This window comes from Trachymyrmex septentrionalis, unplaced genomic scaffold (genome assembly GCF_001594115.1).
Source record: "Trachymyrmex septentrionalis isolate Tsep2-gDNA-1 unplaced genomic scaffold, Tsep1.0 scaffold69, whole genome shotgun sequence".
Taxonomy (NCBI): Eukaryota; Metazoa; Arthropoda; class Insecta; order Hymenoptera; family Formicidae; genus Trachymyrmex; species Trachymyrmex septentrionalis.
This window is the reverse complement of record NW_017305873.1, coordinates 796,942-820,401: the sequence shown is the minus strand read 5'-3', so window position 1 is coordinate 820,401 and position 23,460 is coordinate 796,942. Positions and strand designations below refer to the sequence as shown.

The 23,460-nt window shown below is 38.7% G+C and overlaps 1 protein-coding gene across 2 annotated transcripts; it reads right to left on the bottom strand.

Moving 5' to 3' along the window:
• Positions 1-888: 888 nt before the first annotated feature.
• LOC108753385 (nephrin-like) lies at positions 889-20,880 on the bottom strand. 2 transcript variants are annotated; one of them, XM_018494918.1, is made up of 15 exons: positions 19,252-20,880; positions 18,494-18,928; positions 15,421-15,553; positions 14,438-14,646; positions 13,886-13,996; positions 12,799-13,002; positions 9,951-10,108; positions 9,695-9,848; positions 8,710-8,840; positions 7,770-7,929; positions 5,843-6,139; positions 4,305-4,625; positions 2,888-3,178; positions 2,090-2,199; positions 889-1,482 (listed from the first exon to the last, which is right to left on the bottom strand). In XM_018494918.1, the coding sequence occupies exons 2-15, from the start codon at positions 18,675-18,677 to the stop codon at positions 1,369-1,371; spliced, it is 2,577 nt and encodes an 858-aa protein (XP_018350420.1). In that variant the 5' UTR covers positions 18,678-18,928; positions 19,252-20,880; the 3' UTR covers positions 889-1,368. The 2 variants fall into 2 exon arrangements, with proteins under 2 accessions (XP_018350420.1, XP_018350422.1); XM_018494920.1 differs by having other exon boundaries at positions 9,695-9,845; positions 9,963-10,108.
• Between the last annotated feature and the right edge of the window lie 2,580 nt (positions 20,881-23,460).

The following is a 23,460-nucleotide window of genomic DNA, read 5'->3' as shown; positions in this document are numbered from 1 at the left end:
CAATGTATGAAAATCTTTTTATTCTTTTGCATGATATATTAGAAATAAATTCATATTTTAAGAAACAATATCTTATACTAAAGGTTTTTATATTTCTTTTAAAAAGAAATCTATGGTAATTAGGAATAAAATAGAGTTTGAACTATCATAGCATTATAGCACAAAGTGTTAATATTATTAATTCAGAGATTCTCTATTTTCTAGTTTCTAATTTTATTTTCCAATTATTATAATAAGAAGTTATATAATTTAAACAAGAGTACGAAGTAAGGTGTACGAAATATATTTAAAGCGTATCCATTTAAAGCGTCTAGAACATATATAATAATTAAATAATACATTTATTATAAGTAAAAATTAGATCGATGAAAATAAATCAATTAAGAGAAATAATCTTATTTCTCATCGCACCAAATTTTAGAGCTTTATAATTTAGTTTACTAAAAATTTGAAACTGCAATTGCAAACTAAAGCTGAAATATTAATACCTTAAATTAGATTAATCGTCAATTTAATAATAATAATAAGCATCATAAAAACCTGTCAAGAATTTATCAAGTTATCACGAACATATATCATCTTAACTAGAATTTGATTTGAATTTAGAATTCCCGATTTCTTTGGGACGGACGTCATAGCATATCATTTATTTATTAAAAATATATACCCATCATTAACAAAATGAAGAAGATGAATTGAGGTGTTAGGCTAAAATAGTTTAAAAAATACGTAAATAATACGTACACAGAATTATAAAAAAATTTCTTTCGGACATTTAAAAATGGCTCAGCGAGAAATAAAAAGAGACATCAGAGAAGAAAGTGGTTAGGATGGAGGTATATCAGTTGTAATAACGACATTAAGAAACGAGACAGTTTAAGACTTGACACAAAATATATTAAACTTGGAATAGTACACCACGTGTAGCGTTTGGTTAAATTATGCGACTAAATCGTCTCGCGACGACTCCGCGATTCCTCGCCCCGGTCTCGTGCTGGATCGGCGGGGAGATGATCCTAAAGATTCTCGATGATCTCAGGAGAGATCGTGGCGCGCCACGATATGCTACGATATGCTGATATGTCTGCTACGATATCGTCATCGTGATATGTCACACTGGCGCGCGTTAACAAGCGAGACACGAGATTCGTTGACTTTGTCTTTGATATATCCGCGCATATCTGTCGTGGCATCGAGCGACGATACGCGATACAGTTTTCAGGGCTTACGAAATCGATCACCCTTATGATATGCTGTTTGTGTATGTATTTGTGTGGGCGTGTTGTATCACATAGAGTATAAGTGTGCGTGTGTGTGTGTGTGTGTGTGTGTATGTTTACGTCTCCCAATTCACTTCCTCGATCAAGTTTACACGCAGCTCTCCGGTCCCGGTATGGAATTGGCGATGATGATCTCCTTCATCAGGTTGCGATCGGCTTTGAAACTGATGGGCTCCCAGGACTTTGCGGAGAACGGGTTCAGCTGCCAAGTCAAGAGGAGATATCGGGTCTAAATCTAATTAGTACTCAGCGTCGCGCGCGGAGAAATAGAATTGGGAATCGAAAATAGTAGCGGCTTCCTCGGACACAGCTATCCACAGCACACCGCGCGGAAGATCGATATTATTCATAACGGTTATATACCGGTCGCGCGCGACAGCTAAACTGAGATTGGTTAGATAGCCGGCTTAATTTATAAACGATCGATAGAAATTCAATCTACGGCAGATTAAATTTCTAATCTTCCAAATCGGAGTTCGAAATCTCGCGCGCTATTGAAACTTCCTATCGCTGTAAAGAATCGAAGGAGAAAAGAATCAAAGGCACATCTCACGTTAATCCACCTATTGAAATAATTAGAAATCATTATACGGGACGATTCGTTGAGGATTAAGACACGTAACATTTCGTTCCTCGCAATTATCCATCAGAATGCAAGAATGAAAGCAAACCTTTTTCTCGGATATGGCACGGCAGAACCATAAATTGATACCGGATTATTTTACAGATTGCAACGGTGCATCATTTACATTATTTCAATCGTTCCCTTTCTTCAAAAAGACCACTTTATAATTTCTGACATGACTTACGCTACATCTGTTCGTTTGCAGTCCCTGCTTGTGAATGTCATAGGGCGCGAACAATGTGTCTGGTCTCACTGGCAAAAACAGCTGTGGCTCGCGTTTGATCTTCTCTTGGTCTGAAACATTCACATTATTCCACTTTACATTAACAGCTCTCAAACAATTTAAATAAAATGCTGAAGGCAAAGATCAGACAGATGACGTTAAAAAAGAAGGATTTTTGTTAAATGTACATTAGTCACGGGCAAGAGTGCTTTTTAAATTATCAATTTTATTTTTAATAAATACTTTCTGAAAAAAATATCTCTCGTTCCCGTCATTCAAATAAAAGCTCGATATTTGATAGGAATTGATTTGCCAGTTCAAAACAGCACGTAACTTGATCAACCTGCAGAAAATGACAGTTCGACGGAAACTCTTCGTTATTGTTCATTCGAGTCTCTATTATTTCATGAATCCTTAAAACGATTTATTCTTCACGCGACTTTTTTTTTGCCTAATCTGGATTCCAATATTAGATCAAATATTAGATAGCTTAAATATTAGATCGATCCAGTATTGCCGGAATCTAAAAATAAATTGTATATAAATAGCAAAAATGTATGAGATTTGAATCAAAAGCTACCAAAAATTTTCATTTTATCTCTCTTTTCCTTACTGTTTTTTCTGCAATGTACATACAAGGGTGCTAATATAATTAAGAATGTACCCAATTTAATACAATTGTTACTAAATTCAGCAACACTGGGTCGATCGGATCAGATCAGATCGCAAGTAGAAATAACGTCTTTTGCTCAGCGATACCTTGCGGCGACTGTATGATGTCCGGTTGATTATTGAGCGCATAATCGGTGACCTGCTTCAACGTGTACTCGACGAAGTACGTGTGGTCGCCGTGAGTCACGTCCAGCATCGAATTGTTCCTCGAGTCCGGTGGTGTGATTATCGGCTGCTTCATATAGGGCTCGATGTGTACGGGTGACGTGGTGCCGCGTCGTCGATACATCATCAGCATCACGGAGATCACGGTCGCACCGAAGGCCAACAGGCAGCCGACCAGCAGCAGGATCAACGGCAGCATACTGACCCCGGTATCTAGAATGTGAATTTCGTCCTGCGATGGAAATCTATGAGCGATTGTCTCATCACGCGTGATAAAAAAATCGTCCCCATAATAGTATATATATATATACAATATATATATATATATATATGTACACAAAATCAATTGTATTATATTAGTCCCAGCACGATAAAATTAGTATTATTAGATAAAAGATATATTTTATATCGTGTAATTAAAAAAATTGTAATTAGTTGTGTTAATCATGTGACGCGCGTGATGATGGCAAACGTGTTAAATTTGCTGTCGCCTTCAGTGATATAACTATTTCTTCTTTTCCAGAAAATTATAATATGTGTAAGATATTTCAGTTAGAAACAAATTGGTATTTTTCGTTCGTGGAATGAAGATATATAGCAGTAGTTTTGTTAACGGTAAATCATATATATTGCAAATTTCTAATAAAAGATGCAATAAACGTGATTTATTGTAAACAGAAAGTATATTTATAGATTCTTCCTGTAAGACAAATAATAAACCATAAATATTACGAATTATTTTTAGTTATCGGATTTATAAGTTTACGAATTGGTATTTCATTTTATTATTAGTTTTATTATTACAGATTATTATTAGATGTAATTTTTATTCTTTTATGATTCTATCAAAATAACTAACGACGCCAATATATCAGAAATGGAAATCGAAATAATCAGTGAATTTCATTATTTGTTTCAATTTTAAGTACATTAAATTAAATGATTTATCATGAATCTCTGTCAATCCCTTTTATATATGACAGTCTTTGGCAGGATATCATCAATTTTATCTAAATTAATTCATTCTCGAGAGAAATATACATTCTAAATCTGAATCCCAAATCAGTTTCGAAAAGATAAACTTCTAAAATGCTGATCTTTAAAAAAAAACCCCCGTTTAATATAACATATCCGTATAGAAATGTTCTTATAGCATTTCATTTCCGTCTATTATTGTTGTTATAAAAAACGGAGATAAAGTTTCTTTTATTATACACTATTTATTTGATACACGGATATATCCAGAAAATATCAAAGTAAAAAGAGAAACATTTACCACGCGATGAAAATTCAATTTTGACACTTTTGCGGAATAACTTCCTTTTTATAACTTAATTACCTGTATGCTTCTCCGAGTCGCGCAGCATTATATCCTCTAACAGCGAAACTTCACTACGGCCTTTGGCATTCACGGCGTAGGTCACCAGGTAGAAGTGAGTGGCTGGTAGAAGATCAGCCACGGCGATTCGGAAGATTGGCAGATCGGCCGACACGCTGGACGCGTTCACCCGAAGATTACCGGTCAGCACCTCATAAGCCTCTAGTCGGAATTCCTGGTGAAGTCCGCCATCATATCCCGGCACGCATTCAACCTCCAGGATCTCCGAACTTTGATTGAGCGATGCTTTGATGGTGCAGTTGTTCAGGGGATTCGGTTTAACTGCTCGGACATATTTCTCGCGTTGAGTTTTTAGAATTTCAATCAAAAGGGATACCTTTACTTACAAGGGAGCTACATTACAAAAGTCATAAAAAAATTAACGTTATCAACCAAAAGATTTGCAATAAGTATTTTAGATGGCCATCAAACATTGGAATTCTGTATCCGACTTAAGCCTTGTTTGGCTACTTTAATTTATAATTATTAAACAACAAAATATCGAGAATAATACAAAAATTAAAAATATTTTAAATAAAAGTTGTTGGGTATAGAGGCCAAAGTTGTAAGTTTAGAGAGATCATTAGATGAGTTACTGAGATTTTGGGTTCAGGACTCATTGACCCACTTGGGCCCAATAAGGCCCTGAATCCAAAATCTAAGTAACTCATTTGATGACTCTCCTCGAATCTTACAACTTGTATTTGAAACTTTTTTTTTTTTCAAAAATACATTGCTCTCGAGATATTTTGTGTCTAAATAAAAATGGTCAAACATGTTTCGGTCCAAGTCAGATACAGAATCCAAATCGAACAGGAACCCAAAATTTGACCAGCTAGAATATTTATTTTAAATGTAATCTTCCGATTGGTAATGCTAGTTTTTTGATGTTGTATTTTTACAACATAGTTCCTTTGTTAGAAATTTGACGAATTTATATTTTGATACAACTACTGAGAAAGTTAGAAAAATATTATACGAAGTTGCACGTAGAACATGTTGGAAAAGAAAAATATAATTAAAGGCGAATGTTTCTCATTTTTCTTCAACATCTGATTATCTTTCTCAGATACAAAAGAGATATTTAAGTAAACTATGATGGAACGTACACGGCTCGTCTTGCAGAAATAAACGATAAAACAAATATTTTCGAGTTTATGACGTACAGTGCGATAAGCTGGCTGCTAGTCGGGTAGAAAAAAAAGGAAAGCGTAAATAGCCGCGTTGAGTTCTAAATACGGACATCTAAATATTATGTGTTTTCGACGCGAGATGTAGCAGTACATACGATATTTAAATATTTTCAGAATCTCGGACGCACTTGTTTGCCTTTGAAAGAGCAGAAGCGACAGGATTTCTTCCAGATTATGATTCGCAATGAAAAAAGCAGAAGTGCAGTGGAATAAATTCCTACCGATTTCTATCTTTCTCTTTTTCACTTTTTCTTTTTATTCACTTTTTCTTTTTTTCATAATGAAAATAAGCGTCTAGGACATCACCTGCCGGAATGACTTGATAGATGCAGGGCGCCTCCTGCTTCCCTATCGCGTTCCTACCCCAACAGGTCAGGGCACCGTAATCCCTCTCGGATTCGGGGGTGTAGACGAGCTCGCTCATGGTGCCGTTGTTGCCGTCAAACTTGGCCGGCGCGACTTCGAAGTTCTCGCCACTATTGTTGAACTCCCAGACAAAGTCCACCTCGTTCGGGTCGGCGTCGACCTCGCAGCGAACCTTCACGGACTCCTCCAGGGAAGCCCCGATTATCGTCACCTCCTTCATCTTGCAAACTGGCGCGACTGGAGAGTACGTAGAAGAAAAAGAACGGAAAACACAACACACATGCGTTCTTCAGTTGAACAAGATAAAAACGTGAAATTTCTATCTTTTTTTTTTTTCTTTCTCGTCTCCGTTATTGATCGGTGGAACTTCGACAGCGGGATTATGCCGAGTTTAAGAGCCGTTTTATTCGCCTTTAATCGGGAGAATTATATTGTTCGCCGTAGGGCTTAGACGAGACGGTTGAAAATAAATTGGCTTCTAAAATGTAATCCCTCATATCTGACGTCCGAGATATTTCGCTCCCGAACACAATTACGCGCGGTTGGCATATTGTGTAACGCGTATTTTGGAGTTTACTGGAGGAAGTAGAAACAACATAGTTAAATTTAACTTTTAGCTCTGAAAAGGTCGGAGGTTAATTCTCCTATACAATAATATCTTTTTAATAATTAAACATGTGAATAATTTATTCTTATGTAACCTGTACTGTTATAATTTATGACATAAATAAATAAATACATATATTCATATTAATAATTATATTTACATAATTATTTATATCATAAACAACAAATGTGCAAAGATCTAAATTTATTTGCGAGAAATATATTAAGCGCCATAAATTATGGCGCAAATACTTTCATTCAGGGTTGAAAAGTAACGTATTATTTTATAATGCCATTACTGTTTTCGTTAATTTTTTTCGATAACTATCGTTACTTTTTTGTCTGTAATGATAACAGTGACGTCATTACATTTTTACAGGAACAATAACAAATTTAGCTGTATTTTTATCGTTTTTTCAAATCTTTATCATCTTTATAACTATTCAATAGAATTCATTATTTTTATAATTATCTAGAAATATTTTATAATAAAATTTAAATATTGAAAAATATTTTATACTTTATATTTTAGGCTACATTCCAATAGTCACTGCCAATACTAAAAATCTGTAATATATATGTATATGATGTAACGTGATCTATTTAAAAATTTTTTAATTTTCAGTATTGGCAGTGAATATTGCATTTTTAATAACGATTTTTGATGTTTAAAAACAAAAATTTTTAATAAATTCTAAAGGCACTCTCTACTATATTATGTTGTAATATTACAACCGACATTAACACGGTCGGTTTCTATTTCTTATTACATATAAGTTTAATATAAAGAAAAGCTTTGCTATAAGACTAGCTTAGAATTTTAATAAATAATAAATCACATTTTGTTAGGTATTCACATTTACGGCCCTAAGAAATTCTTTATTTAATATTAGAATTTAAGTTTTAATATTGATTTACGCAATTAATATTGATTATTAAACAGTGTAATTTTTTAATCTAACGTTTTGCTTTAACATTACAAAAAAGTTACGAAAAAAAGTAACGAATCGTTATTTTTGAAGTAACACATTACTTTTTAAAGTTAGGGTACCGAGTTACTTTTTACAAAAAGTAACGACAATGGTAAACGCATTACTTTTATGAAGTAACATTTCCAATCCTGCTCTCATTCGCGGACGATTCGAAGATTTCAACTTGAAATTCGATTCATCCTCGAATCGCCGGCGTATATACTCACCGAGATTACATATTCGCTTTCTGAAATCCTTGTTATCGATTCGTACTTGTCGTATCTACTTACACTGCACTCTCAGGTTCACAATTGGACTCGTCGTCTCTCCACGATCGTTGCTGGCGAGACACGTGTAATTTCCCGCGTTGTCGCGTCCTATGCCCTGCAGCACCAAGCTTTGGGTGCTCATGATGATACCGGCCGAATAGTTTTGCGTCAGCACGCCGCCCTGTCATTGATGGATTAACGCGTTTAACACGGGGGTTGAGATGCCAGTACGATAGCTTTTTCTGTCATATTTCTTCGGTAGTAAGAAACGCAGATGACAAATAGATTTCATGTAAAGCTTTTCGCGCAAACTCGTTTTCGCCGTTCGCGAAGATTCCCTTTTAATGGCTCTTCTTATTCTCGGTTTGGTATGTATATTCGGAGCTTTCGTATACACTTTTTCCAAATTTCCCGTTTTATGGAGACGAAGACGACGTTGAAGGCAAAGGTGGAAATTTTTCAAGAAAATGCGAAATTTATTTCCGTTTATGAATAGTCGTGTCACGAATATCCGTGCGATAAACGCGAGGCGACAGATATTCGCCGCTCTCGGAGAAGTGAATGCATATGCAGAGATGAAGAGACGAAAATTTCCGAGTCTACTTCCCTCATAAAGCAAAAGTTATTTTTTTTCTTTCGTCAAACTGGCATTTTCCCGGAAGTTTCAGATAACATTTTAAAAGTTCCATCGTAAGGTATTGTGACTCGAATCGATCCTTATCGAAAAAAAAAAAAAAAAAAAATCATTATCGATTCTCGCGAATAGAAATGTAAAGTTTGGGAATCCCGGTATTTTTCAGACCTCTGTGCTTCTCGCCCTTAATCGCCTTTTTTTTGCGGAACTCGGGAACTGTTTAGTGGAGAGGCGAAGCAATCGAAATTTTAAAAGTGAGACGCCAGTGCCTCGCAAAGGTAAACACCACGGAATTAAAGTGGGTTCGTTACTGATGGTGGGACTTACGTTGTGGCGCCAAGTAATTTTGTGGTGCTCCGGATTGGCGCGGACTTTGCATTCGAAGTACACATCGTCGCCTTCCTTTATGTTTTCCGCGTTCAGAGTGCTGCCCAGATGCAGTTGAACTTTAGGCGGGACTGCAGAAAAAGAAAGAAAGGAAGAGAGAGAATTTTTCGGTTTTTCAATGTTTCACGTGCGTGACCACGATAAAATATTTCGACGGATTCAGAGGAAATGGATGTGGAATATTGAATTGAATTTGACATCGGAATACATGAAAGAGAGAGAGAGAGGGGGGGAAGGAGAGACGATATTAATAAGACATGCGACTCTTCGTGTACAATGGATTTAACAGATTTAACAAATTTCCATTTCATACATTTTAGGTTACGAAACACAGCGAAACTTGTTGAGTTCCATTTACATATTCGTATTCGATTTTAAATCTCCAAAATCTGAATAATCGGCTGTTAATTAATGAGCAAATCTCACTGCAATCAATAAATGTTAATTCACTGAGATATCTTCACATCCTGTGGCTTAAATAATTCCGATCTACAATAGCGGGATGCATTTTTCACAGATAAACAATTCATGCACCGCAGAACTATAAAAATGGCTATTAAAAAGGATTATAAAATAAAAAAAATATATAATTGATCGAAATATTTTTACGGGACGTCCCGCGGTTTAACTTCCAATCTATCACGAGAGATGCACTCTTTACAGAGATAAACAATTCATGTACCGCAGTATTAGAAAAAAATGATGCTGCAAAGATAAACGGCTTATAAAATGTAACATAAAATATAAAAATGTACAAAATTAAAAAAATATAAAGTATTAAAATATAACGTATTCGCATATTTATAAATACAAAATTGGTTTACAAATATGAAGATGTCACTCGGCAAATTGATTTCGCGGTAATCGAAATCCGATTTGTCGCGTGGTTAAAAGAGGCGCCGAAGAAACGGCGCCCGCCACTTACAGACGACATTCAACTTGAAGAAGTCCTCCAAGTACGCGTCCGCCAGAGCTGGGTTCTCGCCGCGGCACTTGAGGATCTTGCCGTGATCGTCGGGGATGGGTGAGAACATCAGGGTACTCAGCACCACCGACGCGTTGCCACTTTCCTTCACCTGCTGGCACATACGTTCGAAAATTGCAGGGAACTGGCGATAATTCAGGTGGAGGGGAATATGTCAAAAAATATCGACGTGCGCGACGTCGACGTTTCAAAATACTTCGTTATCGACCTTGCTGTTCCGGAACGTCTCGTTTCCCTCGATCCAGGTGATGCGAGCACGGGGATGCGAGCCTGTCGTCTCGCAGGTGATGGAGTAGTCCTTCTCCGTCTCCATGACCGTTAGCTTCGACAGTATCTTCACGGTGAGTGGTTTTACTAGAACCAACCAGCAAATCGCATTTATTGCGCCCTACTACGAGTAATACTATCGTTTTTTTACACCTCTCTTTAAAAGTTTCAAATTCGATCCGCAATGTCAAGAAATCACTAAGGTCGGAAGGATTTATAATTAATACTTAGGATGCAAATCCTCTCCTGATGTCCTGTCCTTATAAGCTTCTATGAAGCGCTCACCGCTTTTTAAATTCATCGTGTGTCACGCGTTAAGCCTACACACACACACACACACACACACACACATGATGCCTTTCTTTCTGTTGAATTGCTTAAATACGGAAAGAACGATTTTGTTAGATTATCTGAAAATTTAGGTAGATGCAGGTTTGAAAATAAATTTGGATCATTAAAATAATTTTGACATTCTAGCAAGCAGTTTGAACGATCTACATAATATTTTGATAATTTAACAAAATTATTTTCAGCTCTGTATCTTGCTGAATTTTTAGTCACTTCAGCAAAATTGTTTTTTCCTTGCAGGCGCGCTGTTATAATATTAAATTACACTCAATTTAAATTATTTTTAATCACTTCTATAGGTCGCTATTGCTCTTATTCAATATGTCGTTAATTTAACTAAAACAGTGGAATTAAACAATTTAACTCAATAAAGTGTATCAAATTTGACTGAAACATAATTCATTATTTACTACGTGCATGTACGTTAATATAAACGTTGTTTACTTTGAAACTAATCGTAGAATTGATTTACATTTTGATACAACATGGAAATTAAAAATAATAAAACTGTTATTTAATTTGTCACAATTAAGAAATTGGATCACTATTGTTCCTTTGATATCTAACAATGTGCTACTGTACTAGCGATCAAGCTGGCTGTTATGAAAATTATGTAGCCTGGCTAACTACGCTGTTTGCTAGTTTGCAGAATTTTCGTGATAGATTAAGTGATACTTTTCTCGCATGACCTTGTGCTGATTTATTGCGAGAGTTAATCAGGACGCAACCTTAGTTACGTGATCAAATTATTCTCTTTGTGATAATAAATTAAAAACAATGTAATTGTACTTTTATGATAATGCAGGTATTGCAGTAGCAACAATCTATTTAATGGTCTACTTATTCGGATACTTTTGTCAAATACTTTCTGTCAAATTCCAACTGCTCAGTCAACATGAAAATTCGTACTGAAGCTAAGCTAACAGCATAGTCAGCAGCACTGCCAGCACCGCTGCCAAGACGGCAGTAAGCCAGTAAGCACGTAAAAATTTAGCTAGCAATTCAGCGAAAAAAAAAAGCTTCGTATAGTACGGCAGATTTTACTATATTGTAAAATAGTTCTGAATCGCCCGTCGGTTTTTACATATAAAAACAATTTTTACATACGCAAACAAATTTTGCGTACAAAAACAACAATTATTCTTCAAAATAGAAACCATCATGTTCAATAATCGTCAGTTTGTTAGCTGCTGAATTCGATTTCAATGTCATTCGTCTAGATGACATTCGAGATAGTACACCTGCTATACTTGTCGCTAATCTTGCGCCGTTTGACTATGGCCTGTTTCGCTCAATGAAACATTTCTTGCAAGGACGATTCGAAACTGTTGAACAAGTTGAGTCAGCTTGTCGTGACGCAGCTTCTTCGCTGAAGCTCTAAGGAGCCAGAATGGTACCGAAACCAAATCCGGCAGCTGGTAGCGAATAGTTATTGAACACGATGGTCTTTATTTTGAGAAATAATCGTCATTGTTTCTACACTTTGAATGTGAAAACCGTTTTTTGTGTGTTAAAACTGTAAAAAAGATTCAAAACCTTTTTAGCAATCTGGTGAATCGCAAGCGATGATTTTTTAATTAAAACGAATACATGTGCTTAATATTAATCTGATCGATATCGGTTTCGGAGAAGATTACAAACATCGCTTTTGATAAAAATAGTCAGTTAAAAGGATTTACAAATATGAACGGATTATTCCGCTCATTCGAGATTTGTTCAAGTTGAATAATTAAAGAAAGCTAAATTTATTTTCGCGGTGTGTGTGTGTGTGTGTGTGTAGGTGGTGTGTGTCATGGTGGTTATCCATGTGCCAGTGTCAGTGCGCGCTCCTACAAACCTGCCAATAATTTATCGGGCCGATAACAGAAATGAGAAAGGATTACTTTCCGCGGTCGAAATTTAACTAATATGAATTATTAACATGTTGAATGCCGCGGGGCATTTTCATTAACTTTGTAAAAGCGTAATTAGAGGTTGTGCAACCGATATATTGCGGTAAATAAATGCCATATATTTTTGTCAAATGCGCTCGTTACCCCGTTTAATTGAGATCCCCCCCCGACGACACGTGCAACTTCCTAAATGCGGCCGACTGCGCTTTTGCTCGCGTCAAAACGAGACGACACCAACATGTTAACCTTCGGATGACACTCAGCCTTTTGTAACTTTTCGCCGTTTGATAGCTTTAAAACTCATTTGCTTTTATACGAAAAAATTATCGCATGTGAAATTTAAATGAAGAGCAATGTCAGTATATGTACATCAATTTTCCGTAAAAACATAAATGTATGCAAATTCCTACAAATATTTGCGCTACGCGCACTTGTCGGACGGGGGAAAATTGATTGTATCACGCCCGACGACGAGAGGAAAGTTTCCTCTACGGAAATTTTCTTCTAGGTGAAAAGAACTGGGTGAAAAGTACTCACGATAAACGTCGAGGATCACCGTCTTCTCCAGCGGCGGTATTAGATGCGTGTTGGCCGCTTGGCATTTGTACGTGGTGTTGCGGTGTTCTCGCCGCAGCTGCGGCACCGTCAATTTGCTGACGACGATGTTCTGGCCGAACTCCTCGAGTCTACCGTCCACCTCCTTACCGTTCACCAGCCAGCTCACCACCGGCGTAGGTTTCCCTTCGTGTGGGATAATCGCGCGCGGAAAGCACGGAAAGCACGGAAATTATACGCGGCTAATTAACTCTCCCTACCCCTCCCTCGTCTCGTCGTCGATCAGTCTCGCGTGACAGCAGACAAATCACCGGGACCATAATTACCCTTAATACCGGGTGTCTCCGATCGGGCGCGCCCGCGTAATACCCGGCCACTTAGAGGCTGGACTCGTATTTAATTGCTAACGCTAACCCGCGGTAGTATCTCCTCTCTTTTTATTTATTCACGCGATCTTGAGAGGGAAAGAGAGAGAGAGAGAGAGAGAGAGAGAGAGAGAGGGAGAGAGGGAGAGGGGTCATGTTGGGATTTATACGCGCTTAAAGCGAGGGGGTTCGGTCGGGTAATTTGTCGCTCTCTCGCCGAGATTCGTATCTCGACTAAACATATTAATGAGAAACCTGATTTCTCTCAGGGAGGAATTAACGGATAAAATTTTACAAACTCGAGAACGCGTAATTATACGTATACACACACATGCATAATGGTAAATTCATCGCAGCTTTTAAACTATGCGACGAGAAATTTGCTTTACCTCGAAATACCGTATTTCGTATCTCCCGTCTCTGTCATTTAATTATGTTAATTGTGTGAGGAGAGATTATAAAGAAATTTCGATGCATGCGAGCTGCGTGCCCCAAATTACAATTAAATGCACGATAACGCGTTGATTTACGGTTTTCGTAGCAGAATGTCAAATATGCATGAATGGAAACCGAGAAACGTAATGTAAATAACCGCGAGCGGAAGTTCAAGACACAGATAGAATCACCGACTCTTGTGTATGCACGTAAATTTACCTAAGGACAAATCACAAAGAGACGAATCGGTATACTCTCGGTGTGCTCACCTCCTCTCACTTCGCAGGACAGACCGAACTCCACCCCAACCTGAAACGGTCCGGCGACGTTCTCCACCTGCACCCCGGAGCTGTCGTAAATGAGTAGCTGGTGCGGTGGCACTGCGAACAATTTCCACGAACAGGGTGGTTCGCTTTCCATAATTGACGGATAATAGCCCGGACGGTCTATTCCGACTTTTTAAGGAGAGCTCGCGAAAGTTAATTTTAAACTTGCAAAAATGAAATTTCGATTAATTCGTCTCCCCCCCTCCTTGCCCCCGACGAAGTTCGAAGAAAAGTGGGTTAGACCGTCGCAACGCGGGCCCCCTCAATTAGCGAAACCGCGCGAGACGGAGATTGTTCCGGCAAGTTTAACTTCGCGTCGAGATGAAAAAAGATCTTGCATATCGGTCGACGTTAACTGCAGCTAATTCTCGCTCTCCTTCGTCTTCCGTTAGCACCCTTCCCTCAGCATGATCTTTGTTTTACGCGTTATACCGAGACGCAGTTAATCATACTGGTGCAGTGTTACGCGGTCGTTACGGTAATGAGTTTCCTCACCGATCACTGTGAGATTCACTTGGAAGTTCTTGGTCGGCGAGTTCTTGAAGTCCACCCGGCATCTGTAGATCCCCTCGTCATCCAGCTGGACCGCCTCCAAAGAGAGCGCGGCCGGCTTCGTCACGGTGACGAAGTAGGCCCTGGGCCCTACGGCGGTGCTGTCCGACCAGTTCAGGGCCTTGTTAAAAGACCGTCCCCGCACATCGAAACTGTGTACATATTTCATTTTCTAAATAATTCGCGAGTAATCCTGAATCTTATTTCTTTTTTTTTCTTTTTCTTTTAAGGAGGTTCGATTAATATACATAGCACATTATATTAATATTTGTACTTTAAACAAACTGTATATATAGAAAAATTTATAACTTCTTTGAACTTTCTATCCTTTATTGGACAATGTATTTTTTTAGTGTATTTATTTTATTTGTTGTTACTTTTATTATTATAAACTAAAATTTCGAAAATAATAAAAATCCAAATCTAAATACTTTTATACAAATTCAAATCTAAATATCTTAAATATTTAAAATGATTTACGCAAAAATTTTATAGCGATTTTCCGATTAGTTACAGAGATTTAGAACAAATAAATATTTATATTGTTTATTTACTGGACAAACTAATTTCTGCATCGCGATGTGACTTTACATAATTATTTTGATTATGTATTTTACTTAAAGTACTAATATAAAAAAATTAAGATAAGAAATTTATCATTATCCTTATATATAATACAATACATTTCCATACATTTTTATTAGGGAGCACAGACTTAAAAAAGTATTACTTCTTATTTAAATAACTTTTGATTCCGAATGATAAACCGTTATTAAAAAAAAAAGGTGTTGCATTACTTATAAATGAGATCTTTTCAAATAATCTGCAATTTTTTATTTTGAAATATCTATATCGTACCTCTTTAATGCGTTTTTCGAAGATTTTCTGAAATCTTTAAGTTTTTCTCAGCGACAGGACTTGCTTACCTATAAATGGGTTTCACCGCATAATCGCGGAACCAAAGGACCATGTAAACGCGATCCTCTCGCGTGGACGGCTCAATGTCGCAAGGCAAAGTGGCGGTTCGCCCAAGTACGGCGCTAACCTTAGATGTGGACACTGGAGAAGTTGAAGAAAGGTGTTTAGATACGCGTTGGGTATCGAAATCCGGTACATAGTGATATATAGCGATATATAGCATGTTTAGTTTATGCATAATTCGACTAATTGAAATTTAACTAGATGAAGCCGCGAGCTGTCCATCAAACGCAACATTTATTTGACCACGCATGCTTATTACCGGATTTATTTATTTGACGATTCGGACATATTGAACATGTAACGTTTCGAGATTAATTCTTTTTATCAAAAACAAATGCCAACTGCATAGCATATTTAATGGTTGGTAAAAATTTGACAATTGATTAGTAAAAATAGCTATATCATTTATGAAAAAATAATATTGTTTAATAATGATTGAATAAATAAATTTCCTCCAAGCTGTAAATATTCTTTTTTTAATCCGTAGTCGCTTTAAGTGGTTGAAATGAAGGTTCGAGAAATCATGAAATCTTTTCGACGTCTTTTTAAATGATGATTCCTTTGGAACTTTGCTGTAAACAATGCGACTTTTCTTTTCTAGTTAAATCTCATTAACTTTAACGCTTTGAATAATTTTACTTACAATACTGCCTCTGTTTTATCAGAAGCATCACGGGTCGCTTAATAATTGAGTTAATAATTCTGACGAATGCACGCGGAGCTATAATATAATATTATGTAATTTTGAATCTTAATGTATATTCGAAGGTATTATGTTTAATAATTCATGACATTTTGCAAATTGCTAATTATATGGTTAATAAGTTAAATGAGCTGTAACGCCAGCTTTTATGTCACGAAAGAACGTGGAAAGTTATTAAGTTAGTAGGAAGTATTATAAGTAAACTTACAAGCCATTCAGGTAAACGAGATTTAGCAGCGAAAAACTTGAGATTAAATTTTTTCCTCTTATTGTTTAGCCTGATTTTAAATTACCTTGAAGTAACGCAGCTGTAAAGATCTCTGAACTCTAAGCGAGTAATATCGTTACGTTTCACGAAATAAAAAGTACCATCAAGAATGTGTAGATATCTTAAGAGACATTTCCCTCCAATTTAACATTCCATTCTGACGCGAGAAAGAGTCCTGCTTCGCAACATGTAAAAAGGAAGCTGCTTTGCTTCTTACGAATAAAGAGACGAGAAAGCAGCTTGAAAAATATCACTAATGAAGTTCGTTTTCGCGCATAATGGAGAGTTTCCACCCCGGCAGCGCGAAATATAATTACGCCGCGTAACATTTCTTTGAGCAAGTTTCACGCTCTGAGTGATTTCCGGTATCGCAACAAGCTTGCGTCTGATTCCTCCGTTTTCCGATACGCCGCAATTTTCATCAATCGAACGACGTCTGTAACACGAATACGAACTCTTCCGGCAGGATATCGCTTTTACGTTTGTTTGTGACGCTTCGATGAAAAATGTACATGCCACGAGCCATTTATCTTTTTTAGCATCGTATCAGCGCGATTATTATCTGTTCCATCTATTTAAACGCATGTCATTTTCTATGCTGAAGGCATTGCAAAGCCTATAAATAAAGACTGACATCAAGGTACAAATGTAACTGGAAAATGTCTGCGTGAATGAAAGTTTAAGATAAAATAACCGTTCGCGTATTTACGAGGGGAAGAAAAAATTAGAAATATCTACCTGGCAAATTTTCAAACAGCTGTAAGCAGGACGGATTATAAATTCAAAACTTGTAAAAGCTCCGCACTTTTGATCAAGGCATTAACCGTTATGCATTAACGGGAACTTATTTATTATTTCATCACGTTTTAAGGGACTATATTCAGCCTTGCTTTTGCGTTCCGACCTAGTTTTATTTTAAAAAATGCCATAACTTTGTAAATATCGATTCTAACAGTTTTCAATTTCATGACTTTGTCAGTTTTCCACTTTTCAATATGCATTTATGAAATACGTATTGGGTTCCATTTTGCGCACAAAAGCCATATAGAGTTCCATTCTGCGCCGGACATGCTGAGTGTGCACGGCAAACGAAGCTACCAGCAGAATTAAGGGACCCATTGTGGCTCTGATCAAGGAAAATTTTTCCTTCTTTGTTAATCTTCAGCAATATATTACACAACGAAATAATATAATCTACAGAAAAGCAGCGAATCGCTAAGCTTCACTTAACCATTTCCTTCCCCAAGTATTTTCACAGAAAACCGACCGCAACGTCCTTTCTGTTTTTTATTATTCAATTTTCTCCTCTTCCCTCTCTTTTTTTTAATAACGATTAAAATAAAATACATTTTTTTTTTGTAAAAACATATCTACGCACTCATATACATTCTTTTTGTAAACTACTCTTTTTTAAATCACATTTTCACATTCCATTAAAAAAAGAGAAAAAAAAAACAAACGACCGTTTTATGCTCCAAAATCACGAGATAAATTTTCGACCATATATTTCTCCGTTAACTTGAATATCGATGTTTTTCTCAATGAGAGAATATTGAAGTACCGATAGTTTTCGAGTAATTAGCGGTGGAAGAACTCTCCTTTCGTTCTAAATTAACTAAATTAACCATCTATCTCCGCTCTTTCAAAAATGAAATTTTACTTATTAAATTAAACCCGCTCGAGTAATTGATAAATTTTATTTAATTATATATTAAAAAAACAAGTATATTTATTAGTTATAACTTTAAGAAGTAATTATTTTGATGAGTTTTTCAAGTTTGAATGGAAGAAAAACATAAAAAATTACTTATGGAATATAATAGTGTCAAATTTATTTCGACCAATAAACAATATTGATATAAACCTGGAAATTGCGAAGTCTCTTGTATATCTTTATTAAGGAAAAAATGGAGAAAATTGGTCTCTAAGTCAGGATAACCGGCAATTTTGGGACACGGGGTCGAAAAGCGAGTATCGCTCGCGCGGGTGAGGGAAGTGGTTAATCTCGGCTGTTCGTGCGACCGTTTCGTGCTCGTGCCGCGCGTACCTAGGTCATCGTCCTTATCCCAGTTGCCGCTGGCGTTCACGTAGACGACCACGGCGAATATGTAGCCGCTAATCACTAGTCGCACCGCTATCTCGGCCAGCGTCCCGAGTGCCATCCCACGAAAGGGCTGCGACGCCTTCGCCGGGCACTTGGGCGGCAAGCTCAAATCCGTCGTCTCCGGCATAATACCACCCCGCGGGTACGACGCCCCCTTATTGTCATTCCACACCGAGAAGGACCTGTCCCTGCTCCGGCTCCTTGTCCCGGCCGCGTATGCAGGACGACGAACACGCAGGACAAGCTCACTCACCGCCTCGAGCGTGGATCCTTCAAGCTCGAACGCCTACCGTCGAGGCGCATCTAAGTGCCTGGATGACAAAACTGCGCTTTCTTCACTGCGTCTTTTAGTCCGCGTCTCGTCGCACTATATCACTGCTGAGAATCAGTGCAAAAGCATTGCCTTCCGTGCCTCTCTTCCTCTCGTTGTTATTTTAAAATGTTAAAGTATACTTTGCGCTAATTTTTAAATCGTTATATTAACAATACATCAAATTTTATGTAATAATAAATAAAAAAAAAGATATTTTTTTAACAATAAAATTTCTTCAGTTAGCAAGATTCTTTGTTAAATTTTTATCAATGAATAATATTTAAATTTTTGAAAATTTGCGTGCAGTTATTAGGATTGGTAAACAATTCCTGATAAAGAGTAAATAATATCTAGAAAGACAGAGTACGGACAAAAAGTACGGACAAACCTTTTGTATCAACTTAATGTTTCAGCAAAACGCTCTCGCACCTATTACTGTCACTATTTTTATTTCCCGATCGATCCGATTGTTAAAATATATCGTCGATTTTTTTATTACGTTGCGATATCGAGTTCAACAGTGGCTACTCGGTTGTTTCACGTGGTTGCTTTCGATTACCCTCGTTTAACTGTATTGTCCTCGGACCTAAGGGTGTTGAATTGTACTCATTGCGGCTGCTACATTATCATTATTTTTCTCATGTGCCCATCAAACTCTTGTTAAACCCCAAGTGCTCGATGGTAGCAGTTTTGTCACTCAGTCCTTCTTATACTTTATCGCCCTTTCCTGGCCGCACAAATTTTCCCGTTGTCGTCACTGTGATTTGTTAACGTTCGGTTATCGTTGTCGATTACATCCCGGCATTCGTCACTCGTCCAGGAAGATGCATGGAGGTCCAGATTACTCACCGTTCAAATTGACGCCTGTCGCTGGCTCAAATAAAGATGGACATTCGAAAACATCCGGCTGGCATCGGAATTCCCGTCGATATTTCTCGTCGTCGACGTTTTATGATCGATTATTATGAATTATTTTCGATACTGTTAATGCATCGCGCGCGTTTTATTATTGTCGTTTCGCGAGTAGAGACGCACTTTGTCGAATATATCCGATTCCGATCGTGTAACACACAATTTTACATAGATACGCCGCGATGCAAAAGATCTCTTTAAACGAATGAGTTCTTTTCAGTAGTGCAGTTTGAGCTCAAGTCGGCCGCCGGCTCGCCTGATCAAGCGCCAACCCTCTTCCACTGGCTGCACACGATTCTAATTTCGATCCACTCTACTTATCCCGTCTCCTCCCGAATTCATTCGCGTTATTGTCGCGCACCTTGCCCTCCCGCACACAACCCTGTGTCTGCAAAGTTCTTCGACGATCGCATGCAACGAAAAGGATTAGTCGAGCAACTTTCAGTTGGGGGACAATCGTTAATCACTTGATTAATCGTTGCACTTCAACACGTTTTTATAGCGTTGCAATTATAGCGTTCCGGACAACGTTCCACAGGTCGACACCGGATATATCTTCTTATTATCAGGAAGGTATTACGTATTAACTCATTTTAACAGGAGAGCATTATGTATTAATTCGTTTGAACAATCTTGTCGACTTTAATGAAGAGGCGTGACATTTCAATGCGCGGCGCTATTCGAGGCATCGCTTAAGTTCGAGTCGGTAGATTTATGTCTAAGTTACTCGGTTAGAGTTATATTTAGTCAGTTCTATTAACAGTCGGAACTTCTTAGCACTTGCAAAACAATCCGCCGTCTCGAGAGGACTAATTCCCTCTTTCTCTCACTTACTCATTCTCTCCCCCTCTCTCTCTCTCTCTCTCTCTCTCTCTCTCTCGTCTCTCTGTTCCGTCGATTAATCAAAGGGGAGTCTTATTGTCATTCCGTCCGAGATCAGACAGCCACTTCCTCCACTTCCACCCCACCGGCTGGAGAAGCGAAGGGGCGAAAGGCAGGCAAGGGAGCAGGACGGGCCCGGCGGGGGATGCTTCGCGGTCTGATCGTCTCGCGAGCGTTCGAGAGGAGTGATTTCACCGCGACGGTATTCTCCAACGATTTTCCACCCCTAAAGGCCTCCCACCCCTTCTCTTTCTCTTTCTCCTCCCTTCTCTCCCTCTCTCTCTCTCTCTCTCTCCCCCTCTTACCTCGAAGGTAGACGGCCTCCTCCCACCGCCAACCCCGCGGCGATGTCCTCCGGCGAGGATCCTCTCGAGAGGGGGAGAGGGCGCAACGGGGGGAGGATGACACGCTCTCTCCGAATAGTTGGAGGATCTCGAGGACTCCTTCGGCAGCTCTCCTTAATGTTTCTTAATTACCCGCGTTCATTAATCACCGGGTCTTTTGATGTCTGTTGAATGCTTTCTTTCGCAGCTTTGATTCGCGAGAGCCAAGCTCACCTAAAGCACCCAGAGAGAGAGACACGCTGAAGCACTCGAGCGGAAGGCTCGAGACTCGCACCTGAAATGGCGCAACGCGTCCTGACGAAGCACCGCCTTTCTACGCGAAGATTATCGTCCACCTGGAGCTGCCTTCCTACGGAGTTTAGAGCCGCCGTTAGGCGATTCGACAATGGCGATGACAGATCGGTCGACCCGCTGCACGAAGCGTGCAGTTCGACACATGGACGATACTTCCGTTGTTATTCTACTGGTCCTCAATTTCCGCCGTGATCGATCATCTCCCGTATTATTTTGTGGATTTTTTTCCCCGCGAAGAAAAAGATCGTCAAAAATATAAGAAGTATACGATATTACGCCCCGTGAAAAAGCGGTGATATAAAACACATGTAAAAAAACGGCAAAATACACGAAACTGACCGACGAGTTCGTGAAATTCGCTCTCGAATTAATCAACTTTATTTTTCAACAGCGGCGAACGTTCCGTTTTTCATTGACGCGAATTGTTCTACTTCTTGACAGCGGAAAAATTTCCCCGCGATAGTTATGGATAGTCATACACAGCCGTTATACATGATCGTTCTCGTTTCTCTATTCTTTCTCTCGCTGACCTTCTCTTAAAGATTTACAGAATAATTTAAGATCAATTTAATTCGCCTTTTCAGCTTTTTTCCCGTTTTTTGCCTTTTAACAATTGCCGCAATTGATAGCAACAATTTTTTTCCTAAGTAGATATGATAAGTCACGCACAACCGATCATCCTGTTCGCAAGTTTCTCCAAAAAAAATTCCAGTTCCGAATTTCCGTGCTCCTGAAGGGATTACCCTTTACTTTTTAAATTAATCAATGGAAATACCGATCGCACGAGCACCTTGGGCGAACCTTTCGTCTCGCTTTACCAGCCGGCTACCGACGGCATGACGTTGAATCCCGACATCCCCATCGGCAGTTGTAGTTTCTCACGTTCTTCTCGAGAAGATCTCGCACTCACTCGCAGCGACCGGAAAATCTCGCTCATCCGATCTCGATAACGATCGCGGTCCGATCGCGGACCGGCGGCGATGACGGCGGTGGCGGTGGCAACGGCAGCAGAGAGCGCTAAGCGGGTCGACGACACCGGCTAAATTTCCCACGAAATTTCTCGCCTTGAGCGCGAGGCGCGGCGGCTTCCAGCCGGTGCTGCAAGCAAAAGCGGTGTTTCTCGCTCCCACGATTTCCTTCACACTCTCGTTCCCGACGACGGAACTCGTCTCTTCCGCGACGCGTGCTGTCGCGTGCGACGCGCTGCACGCTTCCTCGTCGCGCGGGCACGCCGCTATAACCGCCGCGAGAGAGGACGACGCGCGCGAGACGAGGCGCCGATCGATTTTCGCGAGTCAGTCCGATCCGGCCGCCTCGCGTTTCGACGCGTTTCGATGCCCGCGCGATGTACAACCCCCTACGCCGACTACGGTGGCGGTGGTGGAGGCGGTGGTGGAGAACGTGCCGAGCGCGCTGCCGCGCAGGGCTGTCCGCGCTTGGGGGTGCGCCATGGGGGTGTCCCGGAATTCACTGAATCTGTACAGAAGTTGCCACAAATTTCTCATTTTTTAATTCCAAAATTTTTCCTTCGTTTCCAGTCAAAGTTTCATAATTTTCTCTGATTTTCAACAATGTTTTGAAATTTTTTGCATTTTCCACCGGAATATTAATCATGTAATATTTTTCTAGAATGAAAACGTGAAAAGTGAACATTTTTATGTATGTATGTATGTACATGTACACGTACAAAGCTTTCACTTTTCATGTTTCCGCCCTGGGAAAAAAGTTACATTACTGACATCCTGATTTGGAACCCGTTAAACATTTTGTTGACAAAGAAATTTAACAGTAATGTAAATTACTGTTAATATTGCTGACACTGCTTGCGTTTGTTTGCTAATTTGGTAGTACTATTCCAAACACTGCGTAGATGTGATGTACGAATATAAAACTTCTTTAAAGTCAAGAATTGTGATTTGTTAGAAAATTTTATAAAATTCCATGACTTTTCTCTGATTATTTTCAATTTTCCTGACATCTCTCTGACTTCTCTGATTTCTAGTTTATGACAATCTTGGTATAAATGCCGGTATATTAAACTTGTAAGATTCAATGCGAGATTTTTTGACATAAATCAAGGAGAATTGTCATAAACTTCCTTATTTTGTTATTCAATGTCCGATTAGCCATGGCATCGAAAACGTTAAGCTAAAAATGCGATGATT

Excerpts from the sequence above, each read along its gene's own strand:
- LOC108753385 (XM_018494918.1), bottom strand. The coding sequence starts at position 18,677 with ATGCCGGAGACGACGGATTTGAGCTTGCCGCCCAAGTGCCCGGCGAAG. Across the intron at positions 15,554-18,493 it reads GGATAAGGACGATGACCTAG|TGTCCACATCTAAGGTTAGC; the intron begins GTACGCGCGGCA and ends CAACTTCTCCAG. Across the intron at positions 8,841-9,694 it reads CTTCAAGTTGAATGTCGTCT|TCCCGCCTAAAGTTCAACTG; the intron begins GTAAGTGGCGGG and ends CTTTTTCTGCAG.